General features: G+C 48.2%; 1 protein-coding gene across 2 annotated transcripts in view; it reads right to left on the bottom strand.

Annotated features, from left to right (window-relative positions):
• Positions 1 to 1,473: 1,473 nt before the first annotated feature.
• Positions 1,474 to 18,694, bottom strand: part of RASSF2 (Ras association domain family member 2) — a 32,535-nt gene continuing 15,314 nt past the window's right edge. For both annotated transcript variants that reach the window (XM_079784318.1, XM_079784319.1), the window contains exons 2-11: positions 17,186 to 17,276; positions 15,204 to 15,279; positions 13,119 to 13,270; positions 10,528 to 10,616; positions 9,347 to 9,507; positions 8,500 to 8,601; positions 7,520 to 7,571; positions 6,914 to 7,035; positions 5,355 to 5,452; positions 1,474 to 4,177 (exon numbers count right to left, since the gene is read on the bottom strand). In XM_079784318.1, coding sequence (XP_079640444.1) covers positions 4,108 to 4,177; positions 5,355 to 5,452; positions 6,914 to 7,035; positions 7,520 to 7,571; positions 8,500 to 8,601; positions 9,347 to 9,507; positions 10,528 to 10,616; positions 13,119 to 13,270; positions 15,204 to 15,279; positions 17,186 to 17,244 — 981 coding nt within the window. In that variant the 5' untranslated portion in view covers positions 17,245 to 17,276 and the 3' untranslated portion in view covers positions 1,474 to 4,107. The remainder of the gene's footprint in view (positions 4,178 to 5,354; positions 5,453 to 6,913; positions 7,036 to 7,519; positions 7,572 to 8,499; positions 8,602 to 9,346; positions 9,508 to 10,527; positions 10,617 to 13,118; positions 13,271 to 15,203; positions 15,280 to 17,185; positions 17,277 to 18,694) is intronic.

Raw genomic sequence — 18,694 nt, 5'->3', positions numbered from 1 at the left:
TAATGCCCAGCTTTTTCTACCGCAACTCCTGTCTCCACCAGGGCCTGAACTCAAGACTTATACAGGAACACTCTCATTTTACTTATTTGGAATATTACAGCCAAGTCCAAGTCCATTCAAACCATAAACTCTAGGCCAAGGAAATCAACTTTCCTCCTGGGTGGACTTTCACATTCCCATCCCACACCCTCACATAGCACAGAGCTCCCGCCCAGCCGACACACACAGACCAGCCACAGGGGACTGCTCTTTGAAAAGTGCTTTATTTAACAAGATCTAAGTCAGATGCATTAAAACATATCAAAACGTTACACGGCTCCCCATGAGGCCTTGTCAAATTATGTTAAGATACCTAAACGCATCGATTCATAAGTTCAGAACCAAGCATTAAACCAGGTCATGTACCTTTGCTAAAAGTCAAGTTATGATTAAGAAAAGAACACTTCACAAAGCTAAAACAAGTGGGGAAACCCTTCGGAAACACTAGCAAAAACCCTCGGAAACCATCAGCCCCGGAAACAGGTCTGCGATCTGACTCAAAAGTACTAGTAAATGGAGGCTTTCCCTTCATAGCTTGTCCGTGTCTTGTGCTCAGTTAAAACACAGGGGGCGCTGTAACCCCCCGTGACGGGGTAAACACTTTCAGTTACATCAGAAAGGAGTGCCGTATTTAATTTTATTTCTATCTAGATAGGACATCCTTCCCATCTCATCTAATTCAAACAAGACTTTGTGTAAAACAATTTAAGTAGAGTCTGGAAAGTTCATGCTGCTGCGTCCGGCCGCTCCAGATCGCCTTTGCCTCCTATCTCAGCCCCCACGTCATGGTTTGGTCAGTGTGAGACGGAGATGCCCTTGTTCATATAGCAAGTTATGCCTTGGAGATGCATCTATGACACCATGTCCTCCATGCTATAGAGCTTTGAAATAACTGTGGGGGTGGGGTTTTTTTGGGGGGCGGGATTTAAGAGCTTCTCTTTTCTTAGAAGAGCTCCTTGCCTTTCTGTGGCCCATCCCCCCCTACTGACACTCAGATAACCACCCAACTCCGCAGAAAACAATTCCTGCCAAGATGTTTTGCATTGGAGAACAGTTATTTATTTTTTGGTCACTTCATGCCAAAGTGTTATCTACACTTGTAATAAAATGTCTGTCTTTATCTGGATATCTCCAGGAGAGAGTATGATTTTTTTCTTCCCAGTATGGAGAAGACCAAGGTGAAAATATTTCTCTTTGAAGTCTCAGACCAAAATCTCAACCTGAGGTCTCAGCATCTTTCACGTGGATGGGTAGCTAATCTGAGACCCTCACGCCTCCACCTCAACGTCTGGGTCAAGCCTGTCCGGCCGGGAGACCAGTGTGCCCATTCCTCACCAGCCGCACAGCCACGCCCACCCTTTGTGCTTTCCAGTCCCTCCCCCAGGTAACCCCACCCCCCACCCCTTCACTCATCACCTTCCCACTAATGTGGTCACAGAGAAGGTGACCTTGTGCTAGACTCCACCATCACCTGGGGGAGCGGGACCCCCTTCCCAGCCAGATGGACTCAGGTTTTTCTTCACTTGATCACCTTGTAACACAAGCCTCTGGCAAAAGAAAGCAGTTGTGGCTATCCTGCTTTTCACAAGTTAGGGGAAAACCCTATAAATTGGCCTTTGTTCTTCACACGATTTCAGGTTCATTGCACGCAGTTACATAAACCCACACAGATCAGTGGAGAAGTTCAAAGCTGCAGGGCCATGTGATACCGATGAGAAAATCCAGCTCCACGCTGTGGAGAAGTATTTGTTTCAGCTGCTGCTGTTTCAAAGAACCTTTCCAGAATTCCTGATCGTGTTTATTAAGGACGTGAGAAATGATCTCTAACCAGGGTGGGCCAAGATGGAAATGTGTGGCCTGCATTAAATGGAATGCATTGTGTAAAATAACAGTTTCCCCTCATATTCATCCCGACGCCCAAGTCTATCTTGCCACTTTCTTACAATGTGACCTGGCAAACCTGACATTTTACAACATTTCCACATTGAACACTATCGTAGTGCTAGTGCAAATTAAAGAGAACTTTTATAACCCAGAAAAAAAGCTGTCCAATAAGTTAGTGGTTAGTATTCGCTTGGTGGAAATTCTTCTCCCTGGCCCCCAGGAAGAATCATTGGGGCCCACAAAGGCTTTGAGCACTTCAAAATAACTGGAAGAAGAGTTTTCCAACTCATTTTCTCAAATGCAAAACTCAGGAAGTATGTTTGCATTCACAAAACTGCCCTTTCTCATCGGTAACAAAGGAAGCCTCCCCTCCACCCCATTTCCCCAATTCTGTGCGTGTTGCAAAGCCCACCGACGTGTCTGATTGAGACTGAGGCCCTCCGGATTTCCAGTCCACACCCCACTGGGCTCGCGGCGCTGTCCCAACAGAGGAGGTAGGCTTGCTCAGAGACCCTGGCAAAGGGCCAGGTGGCAGCATGCCATCTTTTTGAAAGTCAACAATCAGACCAGCTGTGAGCCATCTAAAGCGGCCACGAAGGCCGCCGCAGGAGAGGAAGAGAGCAGGAGAGTGCCTGGAGCAGGAAAGGCGCTGCTGCAAAGCTCCGCCTTCCTTGCAGGTACCGACCCGTGGTTCTCCTTTCCTCAACTGGCCAGCTCTTCAAACCATTCCTGGAGAGGAGGTGGAGAAGAGATGGGAGGTGTCCCTACCCGCACAGGGCTCACCGATGCCTGCTATCAGGAGCTCCTGGCCTTGCTTGGGTGATCTCCACAGCCAGGCACCCTCCTCCAAGCATCTGTCTGCCCCTCATCAAACAGCATCAGTCACACTGGCGTCCAGCTGCCTGGCAATCTTCCCGATGGGGGCCACAGGGGACAGACTGTCCCTGCCGTCCCCCTCCTCCCCCAATTGGGGTCTGCTCTAAAGATCACCGAGGTGGCTGCTCAGAGATGCTGCAATTGAAGTTCCATGCTCGCTCTGCACCTTCACAGGGCAGCCCGAAGAGCTTCCCTGGACCCCACAGTGGGTCGGCAGCAGGACAAGTCCTCGTTCTTGGGGTCCATCTTCACAAAGCACGGGTAACTTGCAAGAATCCAGCCTTGGGAGGAATAAAGCCTTGACTTCAAGCACACAGAAGTGCAGCAAGCCCCCCTGACGATGTGAAATGGGCTGGGTTCATAGGCACCTCTACACTACCCTAAGGAGGCCAGATCAAGCCCAGGCCTGGGTCGTACGAGCCGGTCAGTGCCACGTGCAAACCAGTGAGAATGAGGCCTGTCTCATGAGATCGATCCTTCCTTCAACTCAAGGAGGCACCAGAGCTGGGGTCAGCAGCTTGGCGTGCTGAGAGGAAGGTGGCCATGGAGGCAAGGACGGAGGCAGAATCCGTTCTCTACAGGCATCCACGTAGTTCATCACCTACATCTTTGTTATTTAAAATCCAATTTTCCAGTGTAAAAACTTGTGGGCTTATTGCAGCTACCCCACTGATGGTTTATCTTTCTCTTCCCATCAGACCTGCCCCAAGTGCATGGGCTGTGATTTTGTTAATTTCCAAGGATCTCACATTCACAGACCCTTCTAGGCTTACAGGGAGAATCCCTACTCATAAAAATACCCCAACTGTGAGCTTTCTGAGGCCTCTTCCCTTTCTAAAGATGGGCAGATATATGTGGCTGCTCCCAGGCACTTGAGGGGAGAAATTTTTCTTCAGCATAAAACCCCTCAGATTGGTGACTCCCCTGATGTTCCCGACCACGAGCAGCACATCCGCCAGCCTCATGGCACTTGTGCTGGTTGCTTGGAATTGAATTGCATGTGACTATATCAGGTAGGCACGTGGACATGTATATGTGTGTGGACGTGCGCGCGCGCACACACACACACATTTTGGGTCCCCCTTATAACAAAAATCAAAAGTCCTTGTGAATGAAGGAAAGGAGAAGAGCAGAGATCCAAGGATAGGGAGCTGTCAGCTGGCTTCTCCGTCCAGGCAGCCCATGGTGGCTTGTTAGGAGCTGGAGAAGGTTTTAAGTGCTTCTGTGGAAAGAAGGCACCCAGCTTCCTGTGGGTCTTCTCATGTCATCAGCGGCCATTGTGGTGTCTGGATCCCCTCCTTCTGTGGCTCAGATTGTTTCTGGGGTCTCAGCTATCTCCTCCAGCCTCTGCCGAATCATTAGCCGGAGCACGGTGTACCTGGGAACAGAAACAGCCGCGGTGGAGAGCAGGAAGCAACACACACCTCCTCTCCACCCTGCTTCCCAACCCAGGTCACGGTGTGGGCGACTGTCCTGTGCCTTTGCTTCTGTCAGTGGCCCACTCTTTAGCCACCTGGCTGCTTGTGTTCATTTCCACAACAGGGTGAGAGGGACTGAAGAAGCTAACTCCGACCTAGATTGCTTTCCTGTAGTTGGAAAGTCTGGCAAAGAAGGGTGAGAAGGTGGAATAACAACAGAAACAATAATAAGGGCTCCATTAGCTGAGTGCTTACTGTGCCCGAGGCACTGTGCGTAGTCCTTTATATGCACAGTAGCATATGAGCCCTCACCTAGGCTGGACCATATGAAATTACCATCATCTGTTATTGGGGGGGTTGGGGGTGAGGCCTACAAAAATGACCACTTCATGTGGTTTAACCTGATACCAGTTCTTGCATTTTACAGAAGAGGCCATAGCAACTACCAGGCCTGGAGGCCCATGGCTCGCTGGTGAACGCTATATCCCCATCCCTTCCCTGAACTATAGCAATGCAGGGCTAAAGGGGACATCCCTCATGTTCAGGGCCTTGCAGTGCAGGGCTTTGCAGTCACAGCAAAAGCTATTTGTAAAGTTTGGTGCATAGTAAGTGTTCAATAAATGTTAACTGCTATCATAGTTGTTATTATCATCGATACAGCAAATATAGCATTGGCTTTATTCTCTAATGGCAAAAACCAATCAACTGTTCTACCACATTCTACTTTATGACTGTGCATTTCAAAAAAAAAATCATAAAACCCTTTCCAGAGAGAAGTTTTACTCAACTTGCCAACCCAAGTGCAATTTCCACAAGAGAAATGTTAAAAAGGGAGGAAGGTGTGAGGAAAGGACTTCAGAGGTAGGTTGCTCAGGCTCCTCGCCACTGCTAAGGCAACCTGCCTGAAGTCTCCAGAACACTTCCATGTCTCACATCAAACTGAGAAGCAGAAGGACCAAGACACTGAAGTTTGGTGTCCCGAGATGAGATTTGGATTCATCAAAGGGAAGGTGCCTGAAGAAGGCTGAGAAGACCCAGGCCCATGCAGCAGCTCAGCCCCAGGCAAGGCGCCTGAACAGAGCCCTCCCACTGAGGCCCCAGGAGAAACCCAACCAGCCACCCGGGGGCCAGGCCTACTTGCGCATCAGCTTCTTTACTTCCCGATCTTCCTCCTCTTGGAGCTTCTGAATGAAGCTTTTAAGGACAGGCATCTCGAACTTTATGTACTGGGCCACCTGGGGAGGAAGAAGTAAGTAATGCTAGGGTGCCTCCCCCTCCCAGCATTGTTCCAATGCCTTTGGCGTCTCTCTCCTGTAAGGCACAGAGCCTCGGGGAGTCCATTTCTGCATTGATCCTGGATTTCCTTAAAGGCAGGAGCCACGCCTCATTCTTCCAAGGCTGATATAGTCTGCAGTGAAGATCCCTTCATGTACATGACACATATCTCATACCTCACATTTCTCGTTTCACATGCTGAGGTGACTGATGTCAAACATGGAATAGCACTTTCTCCTAATTCAGTGATGGGCAACCTTTTGAGCTTGGTGTGTCAAACTTCGCCAAAAAACTGAGCATAACTCGGGTAGTGTGTCACTTTGAGGAAAAAACTAACTCCAAAACTCTAGTCGCAAATGTTTCATCTTCAGGAGCAGCAAATGTTTCATCCTCGGCATGCGGCCGCGTGTCATCAGAAATGGCTACGCGTGTCAGTGCTGACACGCGTGTCATAGGTTCGCCATCACTGTCCTAATTCCATGATGCAGAGAAAGGCCTGAACCCACAACGTTTAATACACTTCCCTGCTCTCCCCTAAGAGAATTTAAGGAACCATGACTCAGAACGATGGCTGTGTCTCCGGTCTCAAGTAGGCATCTGAATGTGAACTTGATCCTGAGATGCTGTGGGTGGGGTGGCTCCCAGGTGAGTTGAAGTTAAACAACCATTTCTTCCTCCCCCACCAGAATCCCCACCCTACTCTATCCACTCTTCTCCCTGGGAGAAGTCTATTTCTCCACCCTCTTCATGTTGGGCTTGGCTATGTGACTTGCTTTGGCCAATGGAATGGATATGGACGTGACATACAGCAAATCTGAGTAGAGGCTTCAAATGAGCTTACATGGTTTGGCCGGGTCTCTTGCATCCCAGCCATCGGCCATGAGAAGCATAGCCCCTTGAGCTTGGGTCTCTGAATGAGACATGCAATGCAGATCCTCAACCCACAGCCTAGAGCAGAGCTGCTGCTACCAGCCTGCAGAGTCCTGAGCAAAAAGTGTTTGCTGTTGTCACTGGCTAAGATTTGGAGATGTTTCTTACTGTAGCAAAAGCTGACTACTACACAAGATAAGGTAAAATCACTGCTAACTTCTTGAAGTTGCTAAGAGAGGGTTTGCAGAAACTTTGCAGCCCTCTTACGGGACCTCAGAAAGGCTCAAGGCATTTATTCCTTTTATGGAAATCACTTTGTGCTTGAACAAATCCTCCAACAACTCCCACGGGGCATACCCTCAAACTAGTCCCTGCATTTATTCTCCTGGCCCATGGCCATTACTGCTTCGACAAAACCTTGTATTGAGGAATGGCAACAACATGGGGCATGGTCCTTAACCAAAAAAATCAAGCTCTTATCCCAGTTGCAGGTAAACCAAACAAACCCCCACCCTCCTGAGGACAGTCCGTCTACTTAAAAGGGGACTCACATCATAGGTGACTTCCTCCACCTGGTCCTTCTCCATAAGGAACACTTTGGAGACCTGCTCACACGGGCCCTGGAGGATCCGGGCAATCAGCGGGTAATCGGTGTTCTTCAGCTTCTGTTTTTCTGTAACCACACACAGCCAAGAGCAGCCCTGAGTTTGCCCTGAGGCCTTTGTCACCATAAGTAGGGGTCAACTCAGGGGCCCAAATGGACCAGACACCTTAGGAGATGCGGCCATACAAGTCAGGAGACTGATTTGCAAGTGTAGAGTTTAATAACTGTTGTTCAATGCAACTGTTCCCTCTCCTCTCCCCAGCAATACTCCTGTGCCTCGAACCCTTTGGAAGATGCTGCAATGGAGGAATTGGTTTTATCTGTCTCCCAAGAAAATCCACTTCCTTTTTTAATATGCAGTTAGGTTCTAGGGCTTGCTTACTGACCACACCTGGCATTCCACCAGCCTTGGAGGCACACAGCACTTGAAAGTTTCCAAACGATAAACAACAAGCAAAATGAGGCAGAGGTTGGCTTTGTGTATGTGTGTTTTTTAACTTACTATTCTGAGTTAATTGAAAGTCTTAAAGTACACAATGTTCTTCCGACTTACCACCGCTGGTATGGACCACATACAAAGCAAACTCCTCCGCCGAATTCTCAATCTGAATCAGGAGCAAAAGATGCTTGGTGAAAGCACACATTACACACCCGGACCTGAGCCATTCCTGCCTCGTCACTGCAAAGCTACATAGATTTTAGGCTCTTTTGAGGGGCGGGCTGCTCATCTGCAGCTCTCTCCGAAGTGATAAGGAAATGGGCTTCAGGTGATGTTATCAGTGATCAGAGATAAGAGCGCCCATTTATTGGACTGGGTGAGGTGTTTCTACGTTTTAACACTTTATGTCTTAACTCACCTAATACCTCATAATAGGGTCCTGTTACCCTCATTTTACAGATGAAGAAGCAGAAACACAGGGAGCTTAAGTAACTTGCCCAGCTCATCCAATCAGCAAGTAGGTAGGTGATGGGACGGGATTTGAACCCAGAGCCTGTGCCCGTAGGCCACCAGGTGACACTGGCTCCCATTAAAATAAGAATACCTGGTCTCCCAAAGATTTATAGTAAGGGGATTGTGGGAAACATACAGAATAACAGGACGTTAAAAACATTCATGCACTATCATTTGCACATCTTCTTGAAGGTTCATTTTCAAAGTCGGTTCCCCAACCTACTTGGTGCACAGGACCCCAAACTAGTTGTCAGGCCCGCAGTCCTTCCAGCGGTCCATAAAGCACCCACGGGCTGGAGCCGCTCGGGCTTCCGTGGCCCCAGAATTCCCTGCGAGCCTTGAGGATCAGGTTCCCTGGCCTCACCTCCGAGCTTCGGATCCAGCCAGTCTGATTCAGGCGGGGGCCTGAGAATCTGCTTTTCTAAGGAGTCCCCAGGTGATGCTGCTGCCTGGGGTCCAAAGAACTCAAACGTCTGCCCGGTGCCCCCCGCACCACGCTCTCCACAGCCCCCACCTCCACACCTCTGGGGCCACCAAGGCCCACGTGCGGCCTCCTGAACCAGCCAGCAGAGGGGACTTGCCTTAAATTTGTTGAGCAGCAGCTTCAGGACCTGCGGGGTGGTCATGGTGCTGTTGATGCGGACGTTGGTGACGGAGCCATAGGCCGGGGTGAACACCGACGTCTGCCAATAGAGGGGTCTAGCTCAGGGTGGGAGTGGGGACAAGGACGGGGTCTAAAACTGAGGAGTCCCACCCTGTTCCCAGGACTAAAGGGCACAGGGACAATCACATTCAACCTGTGCTCACTGACAGCCCTCGAATAACCTGGCAAGTATTGGGCTTTGTTGTCAACAGAGCCCTCAGCTTTGCCTATCTTGGGAGCTCGAGCGGGCTGATCTCCAAGGGGCAGGGAACAGAGCTAGATAAGGGAGGCCCTCTCTCCCAATAAAACACAAAAGTCCCTTCCACTGAGACTTCAATGCAAGGACTCTGACCACTCTCCCACGATGCACCTGCCTCTGGGGCCAGATGTGGCCCAGGCAATAGGAGGGAAGGAGGGTCAGCTAACTGAGGTGGAGTCCTAATACCCCCTCTCTGAGTCCCACAGCTCTGCTTCGGGGGTGCCCTTAGCTCATGGAAAAGTCAGACCACACAGCAGCTGGGAGGCAGGAAGAGGGTAACACAGGGATTTGCTGGTATCCGACAAGGGGTGTCTGTGGGATCATCTCACCCACCACCCAGGGGGTCTCCTGCCCTGGGATTCCTTGCTCCTCACAGAGCCAGCAGCCCACCCACAACTCAAAGAATGAATGGGGAACACTTGGCTTCCCGGTGTCTGTCGCCCTGAGGTGTCAGCTGCCTAGGAAGGACCTTTGCCCACCCCCCCTTCAGGTTGCCCCCTGTCCCCTGCCACCCTGTCCCCTCTACCTTGTGGTTGTAGAAATGGCCATTAATGGAGAAGCGGTGGCGTCTGATTCGCCGCTGGTCGCTGGTTGTCCTCACATTGCCGCGGCGACGCACCCCAACATCACTGCGTGTGCGCATCAGCTGCGGGGTGTCTTCCTGCACGGGCTTCAGGTCCCTGGAGTCTGAGAGGAAGGGGGAAATGAGCTCTGTCTGCCGGCACCAACAGGTGGCAGTTTGCACATGGTACCCTCTTGGTGGCCAATGCTTATAGCACCCACTTACTGCCCAAAAATATATTTTATAAAATCAGTATTTCCTGCCAGGGCAACAACACAATGCATAACTTACTGAGATGCAATACAAGGTTTAGAGCCCAGACTTCAGAGTCAGGCTCCCAGATTCTAATCCCAACTCTACCATTGCTATGTATCACTAACCTCTCTTGCCTCAGTTTCCTCATCTATAAAATGGGAATAATAACAGCACCCAGCTCATGGGGTTGTTGTGAGGGTTTACATGAGTCAATGCATGTAAAGCACTTGGAACAGTGCCTGACATAGGGTAAACATGATAAAAGGACTTGCAAGGTATTGCAAACCGACTATCAAAGTTACAAATGCTCATGGCCTCAGGCCCAGAAATCCCCCTTGAAAGAATCCTGCAGACACAGACAAATGTGTGAAATGACACATCAGCAAGGCCACTGACTGCAACCTTGTTTGTCACGGCAAAAGACTAGAAATGACTTCCATGTCTATCAATAGGGAACGATTACAGAAGTGGTCATTTTTCCATACAATGGGATACTGCAGAGCTATGAAGAATGCACAAGTTCTTTATGGATTTGTATGGGAAAATCCTCAAGACAAACTGATATAGAAACAGGGATGTGCAAATGCTACCACTTATAGAAAACGGGGAAGAAAAGAAATGACATCCAGCTGTTAAAGGTCTCTGGGTGTATATTTGCTTATATTTGCAAAGAATATCTCAGGAGGATGCCTTGAAGTTGCTTCTATGGAGGGAACCACAATAATAAGTAGATGAAATGGAAAAGTTTTCATTCTTTTTAATATTTCTGAATCTTGAGCCATGTGGATTTTATTTATTCAAAAAGTAAATAACAGTTTACAGCATCTGCCACATCTGTCTTCACATGGCTGGCCCCCAACTGGAGGCTCCTCCCACCGGGGGGTACCTACCTGTGGGGCTTGACATCTGGTCACTCTCAGCCGGAGCATCCACCTCTGTGATCTGAATGTCGGGCATGGTGATGGGCTTCAGGACGGTGCTGGGGGCAGAAAACAAACAAAGAGAGGCTGCTTCAGCCCCTGTGGGGAGACGCCCCAAACCCACCCCACCCCACCCCTGCACAGGGAGCACTTTGTTTGTTCCGGGCTGGGGACCAGCACACATCAGGTGATAAAGGATTCGGATGGGCTGTGCTGAGTGTGCCATGAGGCTGGCCCAGCTCCAGGCTGAGCCCTGGGTGGAGTGGGGGAGGTCTGGAGGGAGAAGATGCTCATTCCCAGCAGCTGCAGCAACATAAGCACCCAATTCATCGCGCGCAGGGTGGGGAACAGCAAAGAACAAAATCCGTGTGTTCCCTGGGCTGAGTTTCTAAGCACGTGCAGGTTCTATAGCTTATCTGGAAATCCCCAATAATGGTCATTCATTTCTCGGGACAAGATTCCAGTCCTGACCCATTTCTGTTAGAGGAGTAACTCGGAAACTGCTTCTGGCATCTGAAAGGAATGGAAAGTAAGAGGCTGCCTGCCACGGGCCAGGGCGGCTTTGGAAGGGGCGCCGATGACAGTGTTCTCGGGGTCTCAGGGGCTGAGCCGTGCTCGTGAGCCACACTGGAGAAAGGGCCACAAGCAGGCAGTCTGAGCTGAGATCTGGTATTGCCATCACTGGCAAATAACTCCTCAAAGCCAAAAGGACAATGGGAGCAGCTCCAAGACATATACCCAAAATCAACACAGGATTTTGCCAGAAAGGAGAAAAATATTTAACAATTAGGACAATCCCCTGGAGAGAAGAGCATGGTCTCCCTGGGAGCCAGTAGACAGGTAGGACTCATGTTCAGGGAATGATAGTTTTAAGGGAAGAGAATTAAAACTGAACATCTGGCCTAGCCGATGTGGCTCAGTGGCTGAACATCGACCAATGAACCAGGAGGTCACAGTTCAATTCCCCATCAGGGCACGTAAGGGTTGCAGGCTATATCCCCAGTAAGAGGTGTGCAGGAGGCAGCCAATCAATAATACTCTCTCATCATTGATGTTTCTCTGTCTCTCAAATCAATAAAAATATATCTAAAATTGAAAATCTACAGGAACTTCTTATTGTAGTATAAATTGTGAACTTCTGACCCCAAAATGGAACTGGTCAGAGCCTCTCAGGACTGGTGAACACTGGGCACCTTCTCTGTCCAGAGCCCTCTTTCTGGTTGAAGCAGAAACTGGTCTCAGCATCCTTCTCAACACAGTGGTCCAGGCATCCACTTTGTCACAGCAGGCATCTGGGACAACATTATTTCCATTCCTGAAAACTCTCTCACAGTAGCTGCAGGTTTCAAGAACCAACCAACACGAGCTTGATGCCACAGGGAAGGGAAGAGGAACAAATGTGGGGAGAGAAGGACCTTTAGCAGGCCCAGCCAAAGGCCATGTGGTCTAATGGAATTTCAAAAATCATCTCACTTAGGGAACAGAATGTAACCTAGTCTGGGGGTCAGGGTGGGACTGTGGGAAGGGTTTGGCCCACTGGAAACCAAGCACCGTAAACGTTCTGCATGCAAAGCAGAGTGTGGAACCAGCAAAATCAGAGCCATGACCAGCCACCCCAGCGTCTGATGGGATGGGCAGACTGTCCTCCTTGAATTCCCTTGGAAAACAGCCAGGTCCGCTCCAGGGCTTGGCTACATGTGGGTTCCTCTCAATTTTAGAGAAAGATCGCATTGGCTGTGGAGTTCAACAAAATGTTCGAGGTGGCCAACAGAGAGGGCTTGGTTCTCGTGTAAAATAGAAAAAACACCACTGTGGTTTTGGCCGAGAGGTTGGCACGCTCCACCCGCGCTCTGGCCAGAAGGCAGTCAGCATCAGCAAGTTTCAAGATGGCACAAGGCTAGTCACTTGACCCTGAAAACTGAAGTCCCGGAAAGACAGAAAGGAGGGCGTGCCTTCCCAGAACCCTCAGCTTCTCCTTTGGCGGTGAAGGGAGGGGAGGGACAGGCGTGGTCTTTGCAGACCTTCCAGTGGGGGCTCAGAAGAGAGGACCTCCCAGACGACGGACCATCATGCCACCACCCACCTCTCTGGGCCGCCTCGCACGGGGTCTGACATTCATTTCCTCGTCCACATCCCCCCAAGACACGGAAAGCCCTTAGTGTCTCCAGAGCAGGGTCTCTCTATGAGGTGGGCCCCGTGGGGAGGCCAGGTGTCCTGTCAGACATCTGCAGGCTGGGCCTGGCTGGCCGCTCCCAGCACCTCTCAGAGGCCCTGGAATTCTCCACGAGGGAGGACACATTGCTCACCCAGGCTTTGGTACTTCCCTCTGACTCAGCATCTCCCCTCCTCACTCTGACTGTCACTCAGGAATTGTGGTGGCAGGTTTCATGGAAGCCTGATCACACCAACACCTGCCCTTCTCCTTATCCCATAGCAGAGCAGGTGGGCAATGGCGGAGGTAGGAATGGGAGTGGGGGTCAAGGCTGGCTGGAAGAAGGTGGCATCTACCTGCTCAAGAACACACAGAGCCCCCAGACATCCCCAGTTTCCTCTTCACTCACCCCTGAGCCCCCAAGTTACAGCCAGAGTGCCAGGAGGAAGAGGAGGGAGGGGGGCGAATGCGCTCGTTGTCATCCTGCATCTGCAGACGGATGGGCCGGCGCAGCCCCCAGGAGATGTTCAGCAGCCCCTCCACGATGAACTCATCTTCTTCCTGCCACAAAGGAATTGGTGCGGTGAGTCCCGCAGAAAAGCCCTCTGGAAGCCAGCATCACGCTGGGGGACAACGGACAGGGTCCTGGCTGGGTCCTGGCTGGGTGCACATGAGTTATATTCACACCCAGACTCTCTCCACTCTACACCACCCTGAGGGTGACCTGGCAGGTCAGCACACAAGTTGCCTCGAAATTCAAGTACACGTGTGCAAATTGTAAGAACCGAGTGTGTTGGGTTGTGTGTGTTTTTTTAATACTAATGGCTTTAAAGAAAGAAGAATACATCTCTTAAAGTAAATGAGACTAGCCTTGCTAACAGAATTAGCTTTTTTCTCCTCCCCCACTATGGAAAAAACGATGTCTTTAGCTACAACATATATTTAGCAATCTGACCTGCTGGTTGAAGGAGATTTAAAGTAACATTTCCCCACGTTTATTCTACAGACTACACAGAACACCTAGCAGAATACAGAATCCTCTAGCTGCTAGAGTCTAGCAGATCAACTGTTACCTTTAAAAGGGTGTCACGTGATCGTGTGTTGTGAGACGCTGTTAATCAGAAATCTTAACAGCAGAACGTCCCAGAGCCTATAATAAGCTTACGTGCTAGATTGTGACTATCCAAGAAGTGAATAAATCTTGCAAGAATTCCAAATTTATACTCAAGGATCGTTCACTAATAAGTTAAATGTGAAACCCTTCTAAGGGCATTTGCATTATCCGGAGAAATGAATCTTATTTACGACCATGAAACTCTGATTACCAAGCATGTTGGGAATTTATTCTATACGACACACCCCGAGAAAGCTGTTCAGAACTAAAATCTTGTTAATGGCCCAACCACTTATTAGTAGAAGCTTTGAGATCAGTGCCTAAAAGGGTCAGGCCTTCGTCTCCAAGTCGCAGAAAAACCTATTTTGGGCAGGGCCCACAGATGTCAGACCCGAGCCATGGACACATCTTCAGGACAAGCCCCCTGAGTGAAAATGATACCTGTCCAGGGGACAACTAACCTGAGCCCCAGGATCATCCTTAGAGAGGGAGAGGGAATAAAAGAATGTAGAAGAGCTGAGCAACGTTAGGACATTTGTGGATCTTGGGGAGAAAGGCTTTAATTAAGTACAGGCTACATATATGGACTTCTAGATGGTCAAAGCTGGCATCATTGCCTTACGTTACATTCCTATAAGACAGAATTTAACCCAAAATAGGGCTTTGCCTAAGTGGAATTATTTGAGGGACACAGAGAAGGCCACTGCATCCACATCCTATCCCCAACCAGCCTGCCTTAGTAGCTGAAATTCTACCAACTGCTATCTTTTTCTATGGATTAAATCACCATGGCTTGATAACCTGAAAATGTGTTTAGAAGGGTATTACACATACCTTCTTATCAGTCAAGAACACTTGAGTATAAATTACTCTGCCAGGCTCCTATATAACTCACCATCTATCTGATAACAGGTTTTACAGAAATGGATACAAGATGAGTAAGCTTAGATGCAGGATGGGGGCTGGGGAAAGACAGATGGATAACAAGTGGCTTTCCAAGAAGACACCCTAGGAAGGCTGCTGCAGTTTTGGAGAAAGGCGAAGGGTACCACCCAGAGCTTAGATGATTTACCCGGGTTGCTGCAACATAAGACGTAGGCCAAAATGTGTAAACATAGAGGACTGGGAAGTACCCGAATTGCCCCAAGTGAAGAAGCCTGCTTGGAAGCCATCTGAAAGGGTCATTTCATAAAAGCCTCCCTTTGGAGATTCCCCCCAGTCAGGCTGGTGCTAGCCCTAAATGAGAGGCCACTCGCTGTAGCAGGAGGGACAGGGATCCAGGACCTAGGGCCCCTCAGACCCAGGACACGTGGAGACAAAGACTGGGCTGGCCCACCAGAGAAGAAGCCTCACAACAGGCCTTCCCTGGGGCCTCCTCACCTCACGGTGTCGGAGCTGCAAATTCTGGCCTTCATAGTACAGGTTGTAGGTCTTCAGATGCAGGAGAAGCTCATTCCTTAAGCGAAAAAATGCAAGACGAAAAACATTCTTAGCTGAAGCCACTTATCATGCAGTTGTTCCCTCTTTTTCTCACCTCTAACCTGGCCTTGTTCACCCTAGTCTGGGTGCTTGTCCACACGTGTGCGTACACACACACACACACACACACACACACACACACACACACAGAGTCTACTACTACCCCCGTCGCCATCTTCCCCCAGGATTAAGATCAATAGTAAACACCACCCAGAACAGATTGAATGTAAGGAGCAACTCTAGAAACCCAAGGCGGGCCTTGTCTGCTGGCGGAGGTGGGCAGCCCTGACGCTACTCTTCAAACCCCAGTAAATGAGCTCACAGACAGGCCTTCTGCCTCTCAGCCTTTCCTCCCTCGTGCATGCTGGGAGTTAGGAGAGGACAATCGCTGGAGGCCTTTTTCGTGAGACTCTGAAACTTCTGGGCTTTTGAGAATGCTTCATAGACACGGACTTGTGCTTCATGGACATGACCTGATCATGTGTTTAAAAACTTGCAAACTCCCATCGACGGTGAATGGATGAATAAAGGCAGCTACAGTCACACAAAATATTAGATAGCAGTGAGAACATGAATAAACTACAACGACATAGATGAATCTCACAGATGTTATGCTGAGTAAAAGCCAGACACAAAAGAGCACATGTTGTATGATTCCATTTATATAAAGTTTGAAATGGGTGTTAGAATTCGGGAAAGTGGTTCACCTTGGGGAGCAGTGACGAGAAGTGGGCATGAGCGGGTGTCTGGGCCCTGGCAATATTCTATTCTAGGTGCTTTTCATTTATTTAAAGAAAGTTTTCTTTAACTTACAAGCCTGTTACCAGGCTTTCTTAGCTGCTCAATACTGAGTTCCAGGTGTTCTACCTGGGACCCAGTTCTACTGAACCTGGGAGAGAGAGGGCTTCATCCCTCTGTGATCAGGGTGAGCCCTCATTAAACCTAAGAATAGTGTGATTGAGTTTTGTCTAAAAATGTATGGTAGTACACGAGGGCTGGGAGGGAGAGAAGCTTGAGGCTGCTAGTTGCTTTTGTCTATTCTCAGACAAGGGGCAATGGAGCCATTCAGTGGAGATATTTGGGGCCGTGCCAGAGATCAAAGCTGGCTGGAAATTCTAAGAAGCTCTTGACAACTAAGTCCAGATAAATTGGAGTTTTCTACACAAGCCTAAATGAATTAGTGAAATATGTGACTCCAAATAACCTAAACCAAAAAACTGTTAGTACTTTTGAACACACAGATCTGAAACTAGGATGCAAAATTACTGGTCAGGAGAAGTCCCTGGGGAAATCCTTCAATGTAGCGATAAGAATGATCCATATCTCACACAACATGTGTCTGTAGATGGCCTAGGGTGTCTTAAAAAATTAGTGCAATTTGGACTCAGAAAAATTAAACATTTAATTAAGATAGAGAGCTTCCAGGGTGTGTAAATCCCTGTGCTGGATATAAATATATAACCTGAAACTTATAATTCAAAAAAGCCCATTTTGGCTCAGCCCCGTCACATTAGCAAAAAGCTGAGTTCAGGAGATTTTATTGCCTATAAAGCAGTAACACTGTCTTCTCCTTTTCAGGGGGAACCTGTGATTTAGCCAGAACCGCAGCAGTCCAGGGACACAACTCAGCTGGGACTCCCCGGGAGACACCACAGACAGGACAGTGAGCAGCCACTGCCGACTCCGACTCCTGGAAGCCCTCCAGGACACCATCTCTTCTGAGCTTTCAAAGGTGCCACGTCTTAAAGGCCCCCTTGAGTTCACTCTCTATGGCCACACAAGAGCCTCAGCTCTCTCATGTACAGAGGAGGCATCTCTGCCAGTGGCTTCCATCCACACAGGACTGGCCAATGGGGACACAACACGACAGCAAAAAGACTTACTTGGAAATGTATTTATCTTTTCCACATGGGACGAGGGAAGTTTGGTGACTGTAGTCCATTCTTCTTTTCTCTTTTCATCAGAAGGAGAGACCTGTATTTGGAAGGAGAAGGCAGAGGTTAGAGTTAGGTTGTGCCCTTAGGAATAAGCAGAAGTTGGGCCAGAGGACCAGGAGCATGTGGCTCTCCGTCCCCCTTCCAGACCCACAGCGTGGGCAGCCCAAAGGTGACCAGGGCTAGTGAGATGCCACACTGCCGGCTGCTGCCTCGGCTTGCCGCAGCCTCGGAGAGAAAAAAACGCCCAAAGGAATGATGACCACCGTGGACAGCTCCAGAGCAAGTGCCCTAGCCACAGAGAATGTTGACACCCAGCTTGGTTCCAAGGTCAACCAGTGAGTCGTCCCTGAAGAGACCTTCAAACACAGACTAGAGATTCATCTGACAGGAAGGCTCAGATTCCACTGAGGCATACTAAAGATTGGTAAACCACCTAAAAATGCCCAAACAGAGCTGGGGGCAAAAAAATCTCAGCATACATATCTATAACCACCATTAAAATATGATACTGTGAAGGCAAATGAATTATCTGGGAAAATGACAATTCATTGTGAAAACACATGCTACACAACTATGAGTCTAATTTTGTCTAAAATAGATGTAAGCAGGTGGGATAAAGAGGGAGAATAGAAGATATCTGTAATACTATCAATAATAAAAATATGTTTTAAAAATATATATGTAAGCATAAAGTATTAATATATATACATTTACTTGAATAAATAGATATTCAGATTTCAATTATATATATGCAGTCAGGCCGCAACGTCATTGATTGGTTCTGTAACTTTAAGCAAAATGATGTATAATGACATAACTTTACCATAGGCTAATTGATAAAAACAAGAGTTAAGTTCCTAAGGCATTTCATCAACATTATAATGAAATGCCATAGAATGAAATGACATTAATCAAATGAAAGATTAAAATCATATGATCATCTCAATAGATGCAAAAAAGGCATTTGACAAAATCCAACATCCTTTCATGATAAAAGTTACAACATATTCAGTATAAAAAGAATGTACTTCAACATAATGAAGGCCACATATGACAAGCCCACAGCTAACATCATACTCAACAATGAAAACTGAAAGCTTTTTTTCTATGAACAGGAACAAGATAAGGGTACCCACTCTCACAATCTTATTCAACATAGTACTGGAAGTCCTCGCCAGAGCAATCAGGCAAGAAAAATAAGTAAAAGGCATCCAAATCAGTAAGGAAGAAGTAAAATTATCTCTGTTTGTAGATAATATGATCTTACATTAAAGACTCCACCAAAATAGCTATTAGAATTAATCAATGAATTCAGTAAAGTTGCAGCATCCAGAATCAACATACAAAAATCAGTTGCATATCTATACAGTAACAACAAACTATCTGAAAAGAAATAAATAAAACAATTCCATTTACAATAGCATCAGAAATAACAAAATACTTAGGAATAAGTTT

This window comes from Cnephaeus nilssonii, assembly GCF_951640355.1.
Source record: "Cnephaeus nilssonii genome assembly, chromosome: 11".
Taxonomy (NCBI): Eukaryota; Metazoa; Chordata; class Mammalia; order Chiroptera; family Vespertilionidae; genus Cnephaeus; species Cnephaeus nilssonii.
The sequence above is the reverse complement of the archived record's forward strand: the minus strand, read 5'-3'. Positions and strand labels throughout refer to the sequence as shown.